Source organism: Oncorhynchus masou, chromosome 10 (assembly GCF_036934945.1).
Source record: "Oncorhynchus masou masou isolate Uvic2021 chromosome 10, UVic_Omas_1.1, whole genome shotgun sequence".
Classification (NCBI taxonomy): domain Eukaryota; kingdom Metazoa; phylum Chordata; class Actinopteri; order Salmoniformes; family Salmonidae; genus Oncorhynchus; species Oncorhynchus masou.
In genome coordinates, this window is record NC_088221.1 from 52,662,357 (window position 1) to 52,680,947 (window position 18,591).

Sequence of the window (18,591 nt, forward strand, 5' to 3'; positions counted from 1 at the left end):
CCTATAGACTGATGGTGACAGTATGTATCCTATAGACAGATGGTGACAGTATGTATCCTATAGACAGATGGTGACAGTATGTATCCTGTAGACAGATGGTGACAGTATGTATCCTGTAGACAGATGGTGACAGTATGTATCCTATAGACAGATGGTGACAGTATGTATCCTATAGGTTGATGGTGACAGTATGTGCCCTATAGTTGATTGATGGTGACAGTATGTATCCTATAGGTTGATGGTGACAGTATGTATCCTATAGACAGATGGTGACAGTATGTATCCTATAGACAGATGGTGACAGTATGTATCCTATAGACAGATGGTGACAGTATGTATCCTATAGACAGATGGTGACAGTATGTATCCTATAGGTTGATGGTGACAGTATGTATCCTATAGACAGATGGTGACAGTATGTATCCTATAGACAGATGGTGACAGTATGTATCCTATAGACAGATGGTGACAGTATGTATCCTATATGTTGATGGTGACAGTATGTATCCTATAGACAGATGGTGACAGTATGTATCCTATAGACAGATGGTGACAGTATGTATCCTATATGTTGATGGTGACAGTATGTATCCTATAGACAGATGGTGACAGTATGTATCCTATATGTTGATGGTGACAGTATGTATCCTATAGGTTGATGGTGACAGTATGTATCCTATAGACGATGGTGATGTATGTATCCTATATGTTGATGGTACTGTATCCTATAGGACAGATGGTGACAGTACCCTATTGGTTGATGGTGACTATGTACCCTATTGGTTGATGGTGACAGTATGTATCCTATAGGTTGAGTGACAGTATGTACCCTATAGGTTGATGGTGATGGTGTATCCTATAGGTTGATGGTGACAGTGTGTCCTATAGGTTGATGGTGACTATGTGTCCTATTGGTTGATGGTGACAGTATGTATCCTATAGGTTGATGGTGACAGTATGTATCCTATAGGTTGATGGTGACAGTATGTATCCTATAGACAGATGGTGACAGTATGTATCCTATAGACAGATGGTGACAGTATGTATCCTATAGACAGATGGTGACAGTATGTATCCTATAGACAGATGGTGACAGTATGTATCCTATAGACAGATGGTGACAGTATGTATCCTATAGACAGATGGTGACAGTATGTATCCTATAGACATATGGTGACAGTATGTATCCTATAGACAGATGGTGACAGTATGTATCCTATAGACAGATGGTGACAGTATGTATCCTATAGACAGATGGTGACAGTATGTGTCCTATAGGTTGATGTTGACAGTATGTGTCCTATAGGTTGATGTTGACAGTATGGGTCCTATAGACAGATGGTGACAGTATGGGTCCTATAGACAGATGGTGACAGTATGTGTCCTATAGGTTGATGGTGACAGTATGTACCCTATAGGTTGATGGTGACAGTATGTATCCTATAGGTTGATGGTGACAGTATGTACCCTATAGGTTGATGGTGACAGTATGTGTCCTATAGGTTGATGGTGACAGTATGTATCCTATAGACAGATGGTGACAGTATGTATCCTATAGGTTGATGGTGACAGTATGTATCCTATAGACAGATGGTGACAGTATGTATCCTATAGACAGATGGTGACAGTATGTATCCTATAGACAGATGGTGACAGTATGTATCCTATATGTTGATGGTGACAGTATGGTTGATGGTGACAGTATGTATCCTATAGGTTGATGGTGACAGTATGTGTCCTATAGGTTGATGGTGACAGTATGTATCCTATAGACAGATGGTGACAGTATGTATCCTATAGGTTGATGGTGACAGTATGTATCCTATAGTTGATGGTGACAGTATGTACCCTATAGGATGTGACTGTATGTACCCTATGATGGTGAGTACCCTGTGATGGTGACTGTATGTACCCTATAGGTTGATGGTGACAGTATGTACCCTATTGGTTGATGGTGACAGTATGTATCCTATAGGTTGATGGTGACAGTATGTACCCTATAGGTTGATGGTGTATGTATCCTATAGGTTGATGGTGACAGTATGTACCCTATAGGTTGATGGTGGTGATCCTATTGGTTGATGGTATGTATCCTATAGGTTGATGGTGACAGTATGTATCCTATAGACAGATGGTGACATAGACAGATGGTGACAGTATGCATCCTATAGACAGATGGTGACAGTATGTATCCTATAGACAGATGGTGACAGTATGCATCCTATAGACAGATGGTGACAGTATGTATCCTATAGACAGATGGTGGCAGTATGTGTCCTATAGGTTGATGGTGACAGTATGTATCCTATAGACAGATGATGACAGTATGTATCCTATAGACAGATGATGACAGTATGTATCCTATAGACAGATGGTGACAGTATGTGTCCTATAGGTTGATGGTGACAGTATGTGTCCTATAGGTTGATGTTGACAGTATGGGTCCTATAGGTTGATGGTGACAGTATGTATCCTATAGACAGATGACAGTATGTATCCTATACAGTATGTATCCTATAGACAGATGGTGACAGTATGTATCCTATAGACAGATGGTGACAGTATGTATCCTATAGACAGATGGTGACAGTATGTATCCTATAGACGATGGTGACAGTATGTGTCCTATAGGTTGATGGTGACAGTATGTATCCTATAGACAGATGGTGACAGTATGTATCCTATAGACAGATGGTGACAGTATGTACCCTATAGACAGATGGTGACAGTATGTCCTATATAGGTTGATGGTGACAGTATGTGTCCTATAGGTTGATGGTGACAGTATGTATCCAGTTGATGGTGACAGTATGGTCCTATAGACAGATGGTGACAGTATCCTATAGACAGATGGTGACAGTATGTATCCTATAGGTTGATGGTGACAGTATGTACCCTATAGGTTGATGGTGACAGTATGTATCCTATAGGTTGATGGTGACAGTATGTATCCTATAGGTTGATGGTGACAGTATGTGTCCTATAGGTTGATGGTGACCGTATGTATCCAGATGGTGACAGTATGACAGATGGTGACAGTATGTATCCTTGATGGTGACAGTATGGTGACAGATGGTGACAGTATGACAGATGGTGACAGTATGTATCCTATAGACAGATGGTGACAGTATGTATCCTATATGTTGATGGTGACAGTATGTATCCTATAGGTTGATGGTGACAGTATGTATCCTATAGGTTGATGGTGACAGTATGTATCCTATAGGTTGATGGTGACAGTATGTATCCTATAGACAGATGGTGACAGTATGTATCCTATAGGTTGATGGTGACAGTATGTGTCCTATAGGTTGATGGTGACAGTATGTATCCTATAGGTTGATGGTGAGTATGTATCCTATAGGTTGATGGTGATGTGTGACAGATATGTATCCTATAGGTTGATGGTGACAGTATGTACCCTATTGGTTGATGGTGACAGTATGTATCCTATAGGTTGATGGTGACAGTATGTATCCTATAGGTTGATGGTGACAGTATGTACCCTATAGGTTGATGGTGATGGTGACCCTATTGGTTGATGGTGATGTACCCCTATGGTAGTATGATCCAGGTTGATGGTGACAGTATGTATCCTATAGACAGATGGTGACAGTATGTATCCTGTAGACAGATGGTGACAGTATGTATCCTATAGACAGATGGTGACAGTATGTATCCTATAGACAGATGGTGACAGTATGTATCCTATAGACAGATGGTGACAGTATGTATCCTATAGACAGATGGTGACAGTATGTATCCTATAGGTTGATGGTGACAGTATGTATCCTATAGACAGATGGTGACAGTATGTATCCTATAGACAGATGGTGACAGTATGTATCCTATAGACAGATGGTGACAGTATGTGTCCTATAGGTTGATGGTGACAGTATGTATCCTATAGGTTGATGGTGACAGTATGTATCCTATAGACAGATGGTGACAGTATGTATCCTATAGACAGATGGTGACAGTATGTATCCTATAGACAGATGGTGGTATGACAGTATGTCCTATAGGTTGATGGTGACAGTATGTATCCTATAGGTTGATGGTGACAGTATGTATCCTATAGGTTGATGGTGACAGTATGTATCCTATAGGTTGATGGTGACAGTATGTATCCTATAGGTTGATGGTGACAGTATGTATCCTATAGGTTGATGGTGACAGTATGATGACAGATGGTGACAGTATGTATCCTATATGTTGATAGACAGATGGTGACAGTATGTATCCTATAGGTTGATGGTGACAGTATGTATCCTATAGGTTGATGGTGACAGTATGTATCCTATAGGTTGATGGTGACAGTATGTATCCTATAGACAGATGGTGACAGTATGGTGTATCCTATAGGTTGATGGTGACAGTATGTATCCTATAGACAGATGGTGACAGTATGTATCCTATAGACAGATGGTGACAGTATGTATCCTATAGACAGATGGTGGTATGTATCCTATATGTTGATGGTGACAGTATGTATCCTATAGGTTGATGGCATGTATCCTATAGGTTGATGGTGACAGTATGTATCCTATAGGCTGATGGTGACAGTATGTGTCCTATAGGTTGATGGTGACAGTATGTATCCTATAGGTTGATGGTGACAGTATGTATCCTATAGGTTGATGGTGACAGTATGTATCCTATAGGTTGATGGTGACAGTATGTATCCTATAGACATATGGTGACAGTATGTATCCTATAGACAGATGGTGACAGTATGTATCCTATAGACAGATGGTGACAGTATGTATCCTATAGACAGATGGTGACAGTATGTATCCTATAGACAGATGGTGACAGTATGTATCCTGTAGACAGATGGTGACAGTATGTATCCTATAGACAGATGGTGACAGTATGTATCCTATAGACAGATGGTGACAGTATGTATCCTAGGTTGATGGTGACAGTATGTATCCTATAGGTTGGTGACAGTAGTCCTATAGACAGATGGTGACAGTATGTATCCTATAGACAGATGGTGACAGTATGTATCCTATAGGTTGATGGTGACAGTATGTACCCTATAGGTTGATGGTGACAGTATGTATCCTATAGGTTGATGGTGACAGTATGTACCCTATAGGTTGATGGTGACAGTATGTGTCCTATAGGTTGATGGTGATCCTATAGGTTGATGGTGACAGTATGTATCCTATAGACAGATTGTGACAGTATGTATCCTATATGTTGATGGTGACAGTATGTATCCTATAGGTTGATGGTGACAGTATGTATCCTATAGACAGATGGTGACAGTATGTATCCTATAGACAGATGGTGACAGTATGTATCCTATAGGTTGATGGTGACAGTATGTATCCTATAGACAGATGGTGACAGTATGTATCCTATAGACAGATGGTGACAGTATGTATCCTATAGACAGATGGTGACAGTATGTATCCTATATGTTGATGGTGACAGTATGTATCCTATAGGTTGATGGTGACAGTATGTATCCTATAGGTTGATGGTGACAGTATGTATCCTATAGGTTGATGGTGACAGTATGTGTCCTATAGGTTGATGGTGACAGTATGTATCCTATAGACAGATGGTGACAGTATGTATCCTATAGACAGATGGTGACAGTATGTACCCTATAGGTTGATGGTGACAGTATGTCCTATAGGTTGATGGTGACAGTATGTGTCCTATAGGTTGATGGTGACAGTATGTATCCTATAGACAGATGGTGACAGTATGTATCCTATAGACAGATGGTGACAGTATGTATCCTATAGACAGATGGTGACAGTATGTATCCTATAGACAGATGGTGACAGTATGTATCCTATAGACAGATGGTGACAGTATGTATCCTATAGACAGATGGTGACAGTATGTATCCTATAGGTTGATGGTGACAGTATGTATCCTATAGGTTGATGGTGACAGTATGTATCCTATAGACAGATGGTGACAGTATGTATCCTATAGACAGATGGTGACAGTATGTACCCTATGATGGTGACAGTATGTATCCTATAGGTTGATGGTGACAGTATGTATCCTATAGGTTGATGGTGACAGTATGTGTCCTATAGGTTGATGGTGACAGTATGTATCCTATAGGTTGATGGTGACAGTATGTATCCTATAGACAGATGGTGACAGTATGTATCCTATAGACAGATGGTGACAGTATGTATCCTATAGGTTGATGGTGACAGTATGTCCAATAGGTTGATGGTGACAGTATGTGTCCTATAGGTTGATGGTGACAGTATGTATCCTATAGACAGATGGTGACAGTATGTATCCTATAGACAGATGGTGACAGTATGTATCCTATAGACAGATGGTGACAGTATGTATCCTATAGACAGATGGTGACAGTATGTATCCTATAGACAGATGGTGACAGTATGTATCCTATAGGTTGATGGTGACAGTATGTATCCTATAGGTTGATGGTGACAGTATGTATCCTATATGTTGATGGTGACAGTATGTATCCTATATGTTGATGGTGACAGTATGTATCCTATAGACAGATGGTGACAGTATGTATCCTATAGACAGATGGTGACAGTATGTATCCTATAGACAGATGGTGACAGTATGTATCCTATAGGTTGATGACAGTATGTATCCTATGACAGTATGTATCCTATAGACAGATGGTGACAGTATGTATCCTATAGACAGATGGTGACAGTATGTATCCTATAGACAGATGGTGACAGTATGTATCCTCTAGGTTGATGGTGACAGTATGTGTCCTATAGACAGATGGTGACAGTATGTATCCTATAGACAGATGGTGACAGTATGTATCCTATAGACAGATGGTGACAGTATGTATCCTATAGTCTGATGGTGACAGTATGTATCCTATAGACAGATGGTGACAGTATGTATCCTATAGACAGATGGTGACAGTATGTATCCTATAGACAGATGGTGACAGTATGTGTCCTATAGGTTGATGGTGACAGTATGTATCCTATAGGTTGATGGTGACAGTATGTGTCCTATAGGTTGATGGTGACAGTATGTATCCTATAGACAGATGGTGACAGTATGTATCCTATAGGTTGATGGTGACAGTATGTATCCTATAGGTTGATGGTGACAGTATGTATCCTATAGTTGATGGTGACAGTATGTACCCTATAGGTTGATGGTGACTGTGTGTACCCTATAGGTTGATGGTGACTGTGTGTACCCTATTGGTTGATGGTGACTGTGTGTACCCTATTGGTTGATGGTGACAGTATGTACCCTATAGGTTGATGGTGACAGTATGTATCCTATAGGTTGATGGTGACTGTGATGTACAGTATGTATCCTATAGGTTGATGGTGACAGTATGTATCCTATTGGTTGATGGTGACAGTATGTATCCTATTGGTTGATGGTGACAGTATGTATCCTATAGGTTGATGGTGACAGTATGTATCCTATAGACAGATGGTGATGGTGACAGATGATGGTGACAGTATGTATCCTATAGACAGATGGTGACAGTATGTATCCTATAGACAGATGGTGACAGTATGTATCCTATAGACAGATGGTGACAGTATGTATCCTATAGACAGATGGTGACAGTATGTATCCTATAGACAGATGGTGACAGTATGTATCCTATAGGTTGATGTTGACAGTATGTATCCTATAGACAGATGGTGTATGTATCCTATAGGTTGATGGTGACAGTATGTATCCTATAGGTTGATGACAGTATGTATCCTATAGACAGATGGTGACAGTATGTATCCTATAGACAGATGGTGACAGTATGTATCCTATAGACAGATGATGACAGTATGTATCCTATAGGTTGATGGTGACAGTATGTATCCTATAGGTTGATGGTGACAGTATGTATCCTATAGACAGATGGTGACAGTATGTATCCTATAGACAGATGGTGACAGTATGTATCCTATAGGTTGATGGTGACAGTATGTACCCTATAGGTTGATGGTGACAGTATGTATCCTATATGTATCCTATAGGTTGATGGTGACAGTATGTATCCTATAGGTTGATGGTGACAGTATGTATCCTATATAGGTTGATGGTGACAGTATGTATGTATCCTATAGGTTGATGGTGACAGTATGTATCCTATAGGTTGATGGTGACAGTATGTATCCTATAGTTGATGGTGACAGTATGTATCCTATAGACAGATGGTGACAGTATGTATCCTATAGGTTGATGGTGACAGTATGTATCCTATAGACAGAGGTGACAGTATGTATCCTATAGACAGATGGTGACAGTATGTATCCTATGACAGATGGTGACAGTATGTATCCTATAGACAGATGGTGACAGTATGTATCCTATAGACAGATGGTGACAGTATGTATCCTATAGACAGATGGTGACAGTATGTATCCTATAGGTTGATGGTGACAGTATGTATCCTATAGGTTGATGGTGACAGTATGTATCCTATAGGTTGATGGTGACAGTATGTATCCTATAGGTTGATGGTGACAGTATGTATCCTATAGACAGATGGTGACAGTATGTATCCTATATCCTATAGGTTGATGGTGACAGTATGTATCCTATAGGTTGATGGTGACAGTATGTATCCTATAGGTTGATGGTGACAGTATGTATCCTATATGATGGTGACCTATATGTTGATGGTGACAGTATGTATCCTAGACAGATGGTGACATGGTGACAGTATGTATCCCTATAGACAGATGGTGACAGTATGTATCCTATAGACAGATGGTGACAGTATGTATCCTATAGACAGATGGTGACAGTATGTATCCTATAGACAGATGGTGACAGTATGTATCCTATAGACAGATGGTGACAGTATGTATCCTATAGACAGATGGTGACAGTATGTATCCTATAGACAGATGGTGACAGTATGTATCCTATAGGTTGATGGTGACAGTATGTATCCTATAGACAGATGGTGACAGTATGTATCCTATAGACAGATGGTGACAGTATGTATCCTATAGACAGATGGTGACAGTATGTATCCTATATGTTGATGGTGACAGTATGTATCCTATAGGTTGATGGTGACAGTATGTATCCTATAGACAGATGGTGACAGTATGTATCCTATAGACAGAGATAGGTTGATGGTGACAGTATGTATCCTATAGGTTGATGGTGACAGTATGTATCCAGTATGTATCCTATAGGTTGATGGTGACAGTATGTATCCTATAGGTTGATGGTGACAGTATGTATCCTATAGGTTGATGGTGACAGTATGTACCCTATGTTGATGGTGACAGTATGTATCCTATAGGTTGATGGTGACAGTATGTATCCTATAGGTTGATGACAGTGTATCCTATAGGTTGATGGTGACAGTATGTATCCTATAGACAGATGGTGACAGTATGTATCCTATAGACAGATGGTGACAGTATGTATCCTATAGACAGATGGTGACAGTATGTATCCTATAGACAGATGGTGACAGTATGTATCCTATAGACAGATGGTGACAGTATGTATCCTATAGGTTGATGGTGACAGTATGTATCCTATAGACAGATGGTGACAGTATGTATCCTATAGACAGATGGTGACAGTATGTGTCCTATAGACAGATGGTGACAGTATGTGTCCTATAGGTTGATGGTGACAGTATGTATCCTATAGGTTGATGGTGACAGTATGTATCCTATAGGTTGATGGTGACAGTATGTATCCTATAGGTTGATGGTGACAGTATGTACCCTATAGACAGATGGTGACAGTATGTATCCTATAGACAGATGGTGACAGTATGCATCCTATAGACAGATGGTGACAGTATGTATCCTATAGACAGATGGTGACAGTATGTATCCTATAGACAGATGGTGACAGTATGGTGATGGTGACAGTATGTATCCTATAGGTTGATGGTGACAGTATGTATCCTATAGACAGATGGTGACAGTATGTATCCTATAGACAGATGGTGACAGTATGTATCCTATAGACAGATGGTGACAGTATGTATCCTATAGGTTGATATGACAGTATGTACCCTATAGGTTGATGGTGACAGTATGTATCCTATAGGTTGATGGTGACAGTATGTATCCTATAGACAGATGGTGACAGTGATGGTGTATGTATCCTATAGGTTGATGGTGACAGTATGTATCCTATAGACAGATGGTGACAGTATGTATCCTATAGACAGATGGTGACAGTATGTATCCTATAGACAGATGGTGACAGTATGTATCCTATAGACAGATGGTGACAGTATGTATCCTATAGACAGATGGTGACAGTATGTATCCTGTAGACAGATGGTGACAGTATGTATCCTATAGACAGATGGTGACAGTATGTATCCTATAGACAGATGGTGACAGTATGTATCCTATAGACAGATGGTGACAGTATGTATCCTATAGGTTGATGGTGACAGTATGTGTCCTATAGGTTGATGGTGACAGTATGTGTCCTATAGGTTGATGGTGACAGTATGTATCCTATAGACAGATGGTGACAGTATGTATCCTATAGACAGATGGTGACAGTATGTATCCTATAGGTTGATGGTGACAGTATGTATCCTATAGGTTGATGGTGACAGTATGTATCCTATAGGTTGATGGTGACAGTATGTATCCTATAGGTTGATGGTGACAGTATGTATCCTATAGACAGATGGTGACAGTATGTATCCTATAGGTTGATGGTGACAGTATGTATCCTATAGACAGATGGTGACAGTATGTATCCTATAGACAGATGGTGACAGTATGTATCCTATGACAGTATGTATCCTATATGTTGATGGTGACAGTATGTATCCTATAGGTTGATGGTGACAGTATGTATCCTATAGGTTGATGGTGACAGTATGTATCCTATAGACAGATGGTGACAGTATGTATCCTATAGACAGATGGTGACAGTATGTATCCTATAGGTTGATGGTGACAGTATGTATCCTATAGGTTGATGGTGACAGTATGTATCCTATAGACAGATGGTGACAGTATGTATCCTATAGGTTGATGGTGACAGTATGTATCCTATAGGTTGATGGTGACAGTATGTATCCTATAGGTTGATGGTGACAGTATGTGGTCCTATAGGTTGATGGTGACAGTATGTATCCCTATAGGTTGATGGTGACAGTATGTATCCTATTGGTTGATGGTGACAGTATGTATCCTATAGACAGATGGTGACAGTATGTATCCTATAGACAGATGGTGACAGTATGTATCCTATAGACAGATGGTGACAGTATGTATCCTATAGACGATGGTGACAGTATGTATCCTATAGGTTGATGGTGACAGTATGTATCCTATAGACAGATGGTGACAGTATGTATCCTATAGACAGATGGTGACAGTATGTATCCTATAGGTTGATGGTGACAGTATGTATCCTATAGGTTGATGGTGACAGTATGTGTCCTATAGGTTGATGGTGACAGTATGTGGTCCTATGACAGGTTGATGGTGACAGTATGGTCCTATGGTTGATGGTGACAGTATGTATCCTATAGACAGATGGTGACAGTATGTATCCTATAGGTTGATGGTGACAGTATGTATCCTATAGACAGATGGTGACAGTATGTATCCTATAGACAGATGGTGACAGTATGTATCCTATAGACAGATGGTGACAGTATGTATCCTATATGTTGATGGTGACAGTATGTATCCTATAGGTTGATGGTGACAGTATGTATCCTATAGACAGATGGTGACAGTATGTATCCTATAGACAGATGGTGACAGTATGTATCCTATAGACAGATGGTGACAGTATGTATCCTATAGGTTGATGGTGACAGTATGTGACCCTATAGTTGATGGTGACAGTATGTATCCTATAGGTTGATGGTGACAGTATGTATCTATAGGTTGATGGTGACAGTATGTATCCTATAGGTTGATGGTGACAGTATGTATCCTATAGACAGATGGTGACAGTATGTATCCTATAGACAGATGGTGACAGTATGTATCCTATAGACAGATGGTGACAGTATGTATCCTATATGTTGATGGTGACAGTATGTATCCTATAGGTTGATGGTGACAGTATGTATCCTATAGGTTGATGGTGACAGTATGTATCCTATAGACAGATGGTGACAGTATGTATCCTATAGACAGATGGTGACAGTATGTATCCTATAGACAGATGGTGACAGTATGTATCCTATAGACAGATGGTGACAGTATGTATCCTATAGACAGATGGTGACAGTATGTATCCTATAGGTTGATGGTGACAGTATGTATCCTATAGGTTGATGGTGACAGTATGTGTCCTATAGGTTGATGGTGACAGTATGTATCCTATAGACAGATGGTGACAGTATGTATCCTATAGGTTGATGGTGACAGTATGTATCCTATAGGTTGATGGTGACAGTATGTGTCCTATAGGTTGATGGTGACAGTATGTGTCCTATAGGTTGATGGTAGTATGTATCCTATATGATGGTTGATGGTGACAGTATGTATCCTATAGACAGATGGTGACAGTATGTGTCCTATAGGTTGATGGTGACAGTATGTGTCCTATAGGTTGATGGTGACAGTATGTATCCTATAGACAGATGGTGACAGTATGTATCCTATAGACAGATGGTGACAGTATGTATCCTATAGACAGATGGTGACAGTATGTATCCTATAGACAGATGGTGACAGTATGTATCCTAAGTATGTGTCCTATAGGTTGATGGTGTATGTGTCCTATGGTTGATGGTGACAGTATGTATCCTATAGACAAATGGTGACAGTATGTGTCCTATAGTCAGATGGTGACAGCATGTATCATAGACAGATGGTGACAGTATGTATCCTATAGTCAGATGGTGACAGTATGTGTCCTATAGACAGATGGTGAGATTATGTGTCCTATAGGTTGATGGTGACAGATTGTGACAGTTTGTACCCTATAGACAGATGGTGTCAGCGTATATCCTATAGACAGATGGTGACAGTATGTGTCCTATAGGTTGATGGTAACAGTATGTACCCTATAGGTTGATCTTGACAGTATGTCTGTGTTTTCTTTAGGTTGCTCTAGTGTTCCCCAACAGTGACCCTGTGATGTTTATGGTGGCGTTCTATGGATGTCTGCTGGCAGAGCTGATCCCTGTGCCCATTGAGGTGCCCCTCACCAGGAAGGTAAGGACAGGACAGGGGAGGGGACATGGACTAGGGTTGTGGTGCCTACCTGCTCTCTGAAGGCTTAGTAAACATGTTTCATTGCCAAAGCAAGTGAAATGCTGTAGCTAATAAACAATTACACATTTACGTTACACTAACAGTTCCAAAATAATTGAGACATTTTGAATGTTAGTTTGTCTGTATACAGGGCATTCGGAAAGTATTCAGACTACTTTCCTTTTTCTAAATTTTGTTACGTTTCAGCTTTATTCTAAAATGTATTTAAAAAATGTTCCTCATCAATCTGGAAACAATACCCCATAATGACAAGGTGAAAACAGGTTTTTAGAAGTGTTTGCTAATTTATAAAGAATAGAAAACTGAAATACCTTATTTACATCAGTATTCAGACCCTTTGCTATGAGACTTGAAATTGAGCTCAGGTGCATCCTGTTTCCATTGATCATCCTTGAGATGTTTCTACAACTTGATTGGAGTCCACCTGTGGTAAATTCAATTTCTTGGACATGATTTCAAACGGCACACACCTGTCTATATAAGGTCCCACAGTTGACAGTGCATGTCAGAGCAAAAACCAAGCCAAGAGGTCGAAGGAATTGTCCGTAGAGCTCAGAGACAAGATTGTGTTGAGGTACAGATCTGGAGAAGGATACCAAAAAATGTCTGCAGCATTGAAGGCCCCCAAGGACACATTGGCCTCAATCGTTCGTAAATGGGAGAAGTTTGGAACCACCAAGGCTCTTCCTAGATTTGGCCGCCAAACTGAGCAATCGAGGGGAGAAGGGCCTTGGTCGGGGAGGTCAGGTCAGGATGGCTCCGGAGTTCCTCTGTGGCGATGGGAGAACTTTGCAGAAGGACAACCATCTCTGCAGCACTCCATAAATCAGGCCTTTATGGTAGAGTGGCCAGACGGATACCACTCCTCAGTAAAAGGCACATGACAGCCTGCTTGGAGTTTGGCAAAAGGCACCTAAAGAACCCTCAGACAAGGAAAAACAATATTCTCTTTAAATCTCTCGACGAAACCTGGCACCATCCCTACGGTGAAACATGTTGGTGACAGCATCATGCTATGGGGTTGTTTTTCAGCGGCAGGGACTAGGAGACTAGTCAGGATTGAGGGAAAGATGAACGGAGCAAAGTTCAGAGATCCTTGATGAAAACCTGCTCCAGAACGCTCAGGACCTCAGAATGGGGCAAAGGTTCACCTTCCAACAGGACAACGACCCTAAGCACACAGCCAAGACAACAGTCAGGAATGGCTTCGGGAAACGTCTCTGAATGTCCTTGAGTGGCCTAGCCAGATCCCAGACTTGAACCCGATCGAACATCTCTGGAGAGCCTTGAAAATAACTGTGCAGCGAGGCTCCCCATCCAACCTGACAGAGCTTGAGAGGATCTGCAGAGAAGAATGGGAGAAACTTCCCAAATATAGGTGTGCCAAGCTTGTAGCGTCATACCCAAGAAGACTCAAAGCTGTAATTGCTGCCAAAGGTGTTTCAACAAAGTACTGAGTAAAGGGTCTGAATACTTATGTAAGTGTGACATTTCAGTTTGTTAAATTTGATTCATTTGCAAACATTTCTAAAAACATGTGGTATTATGTGTAGACTGAGGGGGGGGAACGATTTAATCATTTGTCGAATAAGGCTGTAACGTAAATATTTTTGGGGAAAAGTCAAGGGGTCTGAATACTTTATGAATGCACTGTAATTTAAATTAATTTCGAAATGCAGCTGGCCAGTTGTTTGGAAATGCAGCTGGCCAGTTGTTTGGAAATGCAGCGTTCATCTGTACAAACAATAATATGCAAGTATAAACACCATGGGACCATGGCAGCCGTCATACCACTCAGGAAGGAGACGCGTTCTGTCTCGCGTTCTGTCTCCTAGAGAACGAGAAAAGTGCAAATCAATCCATGAACAACAGGAAATGACCTTGTGAAGATACTTTAGGAAATGGGTACAAAAGTATCTATATCCACAGTAAAACAAGTCCTATATAGACATTACCTGAAAGGCTGCTCAGCAAGGAAGAAGCCACTGTTCCAAAACCAACATAAAAAAGCCAGACTAGGGTTTGAAACTGCACATGGGGACAAAGATCATACTTTTTGGTGAAATGTCCTCTGGTCTGATGAAACAAAAATAGAACTGTTTGGCCATAATTGACCATCGTTATGTTTGGAGGAAAAAGGGGGATGCTTGCAAGCAGAAGAACACCATCCCAACCGTGAAGCACGGGGGTGGCAACATCATGTTGTGGGGGTGCTATGCTGCAAGAGAGACTGGTGCACTTAACAAAATAGACGAGATCATGAGGTAGGAATATTATGTGGATATATTAAAGCAACATCTCAAGACATCAGTCAGGAAGTTAAAGCTTGGTCGCAAATGGTTCTTCCAAATGAATAATGACCCCAAATATACCTCCAAATCTGTGGCAAAATTGCTTAAGGACAACAAAGTCGAGGTATTGGTGTGGCCATCACAAAGCCCTGACCTCAATCCTATAGAAATTTGTGGGCAGAACTGAAAAAGGGTTAGGGTTAGCAAGGAGGCCTACAAACCTGACTCAGTTACACCAGCTCTGTCAGGAGGAATGGGCCAACATTCACCCAATTTATTGTGGGAACCTTGTGGAAGGCTACCTGAAACGTTTGACCCAAGTGAAACAATTTAAAGGCAAAGCTACCAAATACTAATTGAGTGTATTTAAACTTCTGACCCACTGGGAATGTGATGAAAGAAATTAAAGTTGAAATAAATCATTCTCTCTACTATTATTGTGACATTTCACATTTTTTAAATAAAGTGGTGATCCTAACTGACGTAAACTGAATTTTTACTCAAATTAAATGTCAGGAATTGTGAAAAACTGAGTTTCAATGTTTCAAACAGACCACCATAGTCCCTGTGCCCAAGAAAGCGAAGGCAACCTGCCTAAATGATTACCGCCCCATAGCACTCACGTCGGTAGCCATGAAGTGCTTTGAAAGGCTCACATCAACACCATCATGCCAGAAATTCTAGACCCACTCCAATTTGCATACCGCTCCAACAGATCCACAGATGATGCAATCTCAATCCATACTGCCCTTTCCCACCTGGACAAAAGGAACATCTATGTGAAATTGCTATTAATTGACTACAACTCAGCGTTCAACACCATAGTGCCCACAAAAGACCCTGGGACTAAACACCTCCCTCTGCAACTGGATCCAGGACTTCTTGATGGGCCGCCCCCAGGTGGTGAGGGTAGGTAACACATCCGCCACGCTAATCCTCAACACTGGGGCCCCTCAGGGGTGCGTGCTGTATCCCGTCCTGTACTCCCTGTTCATCCACGACTACGTGGCCAAGCACGACTCCAACACCAAGTTTGCTGACGACAACCGTGGTAGGCCTGATCACCAACAACGATGAGACAGCTTATAGGGAGGAGGTCACACTGCCAGGACAACAACAACCTCTCTATGTAAGCAAGACAAAGGAGCTGATTGTGGACTACAGGAAAAGGCGTGCCTAACTGGCCCCAATTAACATTGACGGGGCTGTAGTGGAGCAGGTTGAGAGTTTCAAGTTCCTTGGGGTCCACATCACCAACAAACTGTCATGGTCCAAACACACCAAGACAGTCGTGAAGAGGGCACGACAAAGCTTATTCCCCCTCAGGAGACTGAAAAGATTTGTCATGGGTCCCCTGATCCTCAAAGATCTACAGCTGCACCATCGAGAGCACTGCTTGCATCACCGCCTGGTATGGCAACTGCTCGGCATTTGACCGTAAGGTGCTACAGAGGGTAGCGTGTACGGCCCAGTACATCACTCTGGCCAAGCTTCCTGCCATCCAGGACCTATATACTAGGTGGTGTCAGAGGAAGGCCCTAAAAATTGTCAGACTCCCATTATCCAAGTCATAGACTGTTCTCTCTACTACCTCACGGCAAGAGGTACTAGGGCCAAAAGGCTCCTAAACAGCTTCAACAGCTATAAGACTGCTGAACAATTTATAAAATGTTGCTACTTGCTGTTTATTATCTATACATAGTCACTTTAGACTAACCTGTACCCGCACATTGACTCTGTACCGGTACCCCCTGTATATAGCCTCCACATTGACTCTGTACCGGTACTCCCTGTATATAGCCTCCACATTGACTCTGTAACGGTACCCCCTGTATATAGCACTATTGTAAAGTGGCTGTTCCACTGGATGTCAGAAGGTGAATTCACCAATTTGTAAGTCGCTCTGGATAAGAGCGTCTGCTAAATGACTTAAATGTAAATGTAAATGTATATAGCCTCCACATTGACTCTGTACCGGTACTCCCTGTATATAGCCTCCACATTGACTCTGTACCGGTACCCCCTGTATATAGCCTCCACATTGACTCTGTACCGGTACTCCCTGTATATAGCCTCCACATTGACTCTGTACCGGTACCCCCTGTATATAGTCTCCACATTGACTCTGTACCAGTACCCCCTGTATATAGCCTCCACATTGACTCTGTACCGGTACCCCCTGGGTATATAGCCTCCACATTGACTCTGTACCAGTACCCCCTGTATATAGCCTCCACATTGACTCTGTACCAGTGCCCCCTGTATATAGCCTCCACATTGACTCTGTACCAGTACCCCCTGTATATAGCCTCCACATTGACTCTGTACCAGTACCCCCTGTATATAGCCTCCACATTGACTCTGTACCAGTACCCCCTGTATATAGCCTCCACATTGACTCTGTACCAGTACACCCTGTATATAGCCTCCACATTGACTCTGTACCGGTACCCCCTGTATATAGCCTCCACATTGACTCTGTACCGGTACTCCCTGTATATAGCCTCCACATTGACTCTGTACCGGTACTCCCTGTACCCCCTCTTACTTTTGATTATTATTATTATTTTTTTACTTCAGTTTATTTAGTAAATATTTTCTTAAATCTATTCCTTGAATTGCATTGTTGGTTAAGGGCTTGTAAGTAAGCATTTCACGATTAGGTCTACCCCTTCAATGCATGTGACAAATAAAATGTGATTTAATTTTGATTCTTCATTCACAAGCTCTCTTGCTCTCTCTTGCTCTCTCTCTCTTGCTCTCTCTCTCTTGCTCTCTCTCGCTCTCTCTTTCTCTTTCTCTCTCGCTCTCTCTTGCACTCTCTCTCTCTTGCACTCTCTCTCTTGCACTCTCTCTCTTGCACTCTCTCTCTTGCTCTCTTGCTCTCTCTCTTGTTCTCTCTCTCTCTCTTGCTCTCTCTCTCTTGCTCTCTCTCTCTTGCTCTCTCTCTCTTGCTCTCTCTCTCTCTTGCTCTCTCTCTCTCTTGCTCTCTCTCTCTCTTGCTCTCTCTCTTGCTCTCTCTCTTGCTCTCTCTTTCTCGCTCTCTTGCTCTCTCTCTCTTGCTCTCTCTCTCTTGCTCTCTCTCTCTCGCTCGCTCTCTT

At 41.4% G+C, this 18,591-nt stretch overlaps 1 protein-coding gene across 7 annotated transcripts in view; it reads left to right on the top strand.

Annotated features, from left to right (window-relative positions):
• Positions 1–18,591, top strand: part of dip2a (disco-interacting protein 2 homolog A) — a 238,573-nt gene that overhangs the window by 129,296 nt on the left and 90,686 nt on the right. For all 7 annotated transcript variants that reach the window (XM_064976987.1, XM_064976988.1, XM_064976991.1 and 4 more), the window contains one exon: positions 13,029–13,139. In XM_064976987.1, the coding sequence (XP_064833059.1) occupies positions 13,029–13,139 (111 nt within the window). The remainder of the gene's footprint in view (positions 1–13,028; positions 13,140–18,591) is intronic.